The sequence below is a fragment of the Arachis ipaensis genome, chromosome B08 (assembly GCF_000816755.2).
Source record: "Arachis ipaensis cultivar K30076 chromosome B08, Araip1.1, whole genome shotgun sequence".
NCBI classification, from domain to species: domain Eukaryota; kingdom Viridiplantae; phylum Streptophyta; class Magnoliopsida; order Fabales; family Fabaceae; genus Arachis; species Arachis ipaensis.
In genome coordinates, this window is record NC_029792.2 from 128,986,391 (window position 1) to 128,988,048 (window position 1,658).

The following is a 1,658-nucleotide window of genomic DNA, read 5'->3' on the forward strand; positions in this document are numbered from 1 at the left end:
CTCTTTTTTTTCTTTTTAAATTTACCATTATAACCATTTAAATACCTTTAATTATGGGTGTGATATGATAGGGGAGATATAATTGAAATTGATACTTGGGTTGATGCACATGGAAAGAATGGAATGCGCAGAGATTGGGTAATTAGAGATCACTTCACTAAAGAAGTCATTGTAAAAGCTACAAGGTACTCCATCCTAAATAGTTAAATTAATTCGAATTTTTAACAGTTAGTCAGTTTAAATAATAAAATGTAAAAAAAATAAATTTTTAAAATATATATTTTATATATAAATTTAGGTGAAAACTTATGTGCAGTCGACTTCACGTGAAGTTAATATCTGAGTGCTGTTAGATAAAAATTTAATCAAATCAGTCAAATAATCTAACGGTTCTCAAATATCAACTTCACGTGAAGTCGACTTCACTTGAGTTTTCACCATAAATATATCATTTTATCCTAACTAGTTTAATTCTGATTAAATTTTTAAACTTCTAATTCTACTGAGAATTTCATAACCAATTCAAAATTTTAATAAGCATATGCATTATATTAAATAATTTAATTAAATTTGTCAAAGTATCTCTACATGAAGGCTAATCTAATAATCTTAAATAAACACAAATAAGAGAACTCAATTTGTCTAATAAATTAGAAAAGACAAAAATTACATGCATGATAAAAATGACTTGGTTTGATGCAGTACGTGGGTGATGATGAATAGAGAAACAAGAAAACTTTGCAAGATACCTGAAGAAGTAAGGGAAGAGCTTACTCCATTTTATATTAATAGGTTTGCTATTTCTAATGAAGACACAGATTCTGAAAAGATTCACAAGCTTACTGATCAAGATGCTGAGAACATCCAAACTGGATTGGCTGTAAGTTTTCTTTACATGATTTTTATAGTAGTTATTATTAGGTTTAATTATTCTATCTGTCGGTATCTATAGTTTTACTGAATTTTCAATGAGGTCTCTATATATTTTTTTCGATTGAGTCCTATACTATATTAAATTTTGTAACTAAGTTTATATCATAACAAAACGTTAGAATTAACGGAATATTCCGTTAAAAAAAATGAATATGCCTAACACTACTTGACTGAATATTCTGTATAGTTAAACGGAATATGTTATTAATTCCAACGTTTTTGTCACAGTAAAGACTTAGTTACAAAATCTGATATAGTATATGGATCCAATTAAAACGAAAAAAAAATATAAAGACTTAATTAAAAATTTGATAAAATTATATAGACTAACAGAATAATTAAACCTTATTATTATTCGACCAAAGTGCATATTTGACTAGCTCAACTCAAAATTATTAGACAATTTTAAATAAGTAACCTAATTTATATTGTTTGAGCAATGCTACATGATCAGTAAATATTATTATTTTTTACTAATATCACTTGGTTTGCAATAATTTGCATATATATTTACAAGAATTTTACACACAAAAAACATATAATTTATATTTATATCTATCTGAGTTTGTACACATAAATCAATATAGTTTACTCCAACATTTTTTTTGAAATTTGCATACATAAATTAATAAAATATATTTATACATATATATGAGCCTCTTTCAAGTTTTTAGAAATGTAAAAGTCTACTATTATCTTGTTTCTCCCTCAAAAATCTATAAATT

At 25.2% G+C, this 1,658-nt stretch overlaps 1 protein-coding gene across 1 annotated transcript in view; it reads left to right on the forward strand.

The window, feature by feature from the left end:
• The window catches only part of LOC107611783 (palmitoyl-acyl carrier protein thioesterase, chloroplastic-like), a 5,067-nt gene that overhangs the window by 1,878 nt on the left and 1,531 nt on the right, over nt 1-1,658 (forward strand). The window contains exons 3-4 of the mRNA XM_016313677.2: nt 72-185; nt 703-907. Coding sequence (XP_016169163.2) covers nt 72-185; nt 703-907 — 319 coding nt within the window. The remainder of the gene's footprint in view (nt 1-71; nt 186-702; nt 908-1,658) is intronic.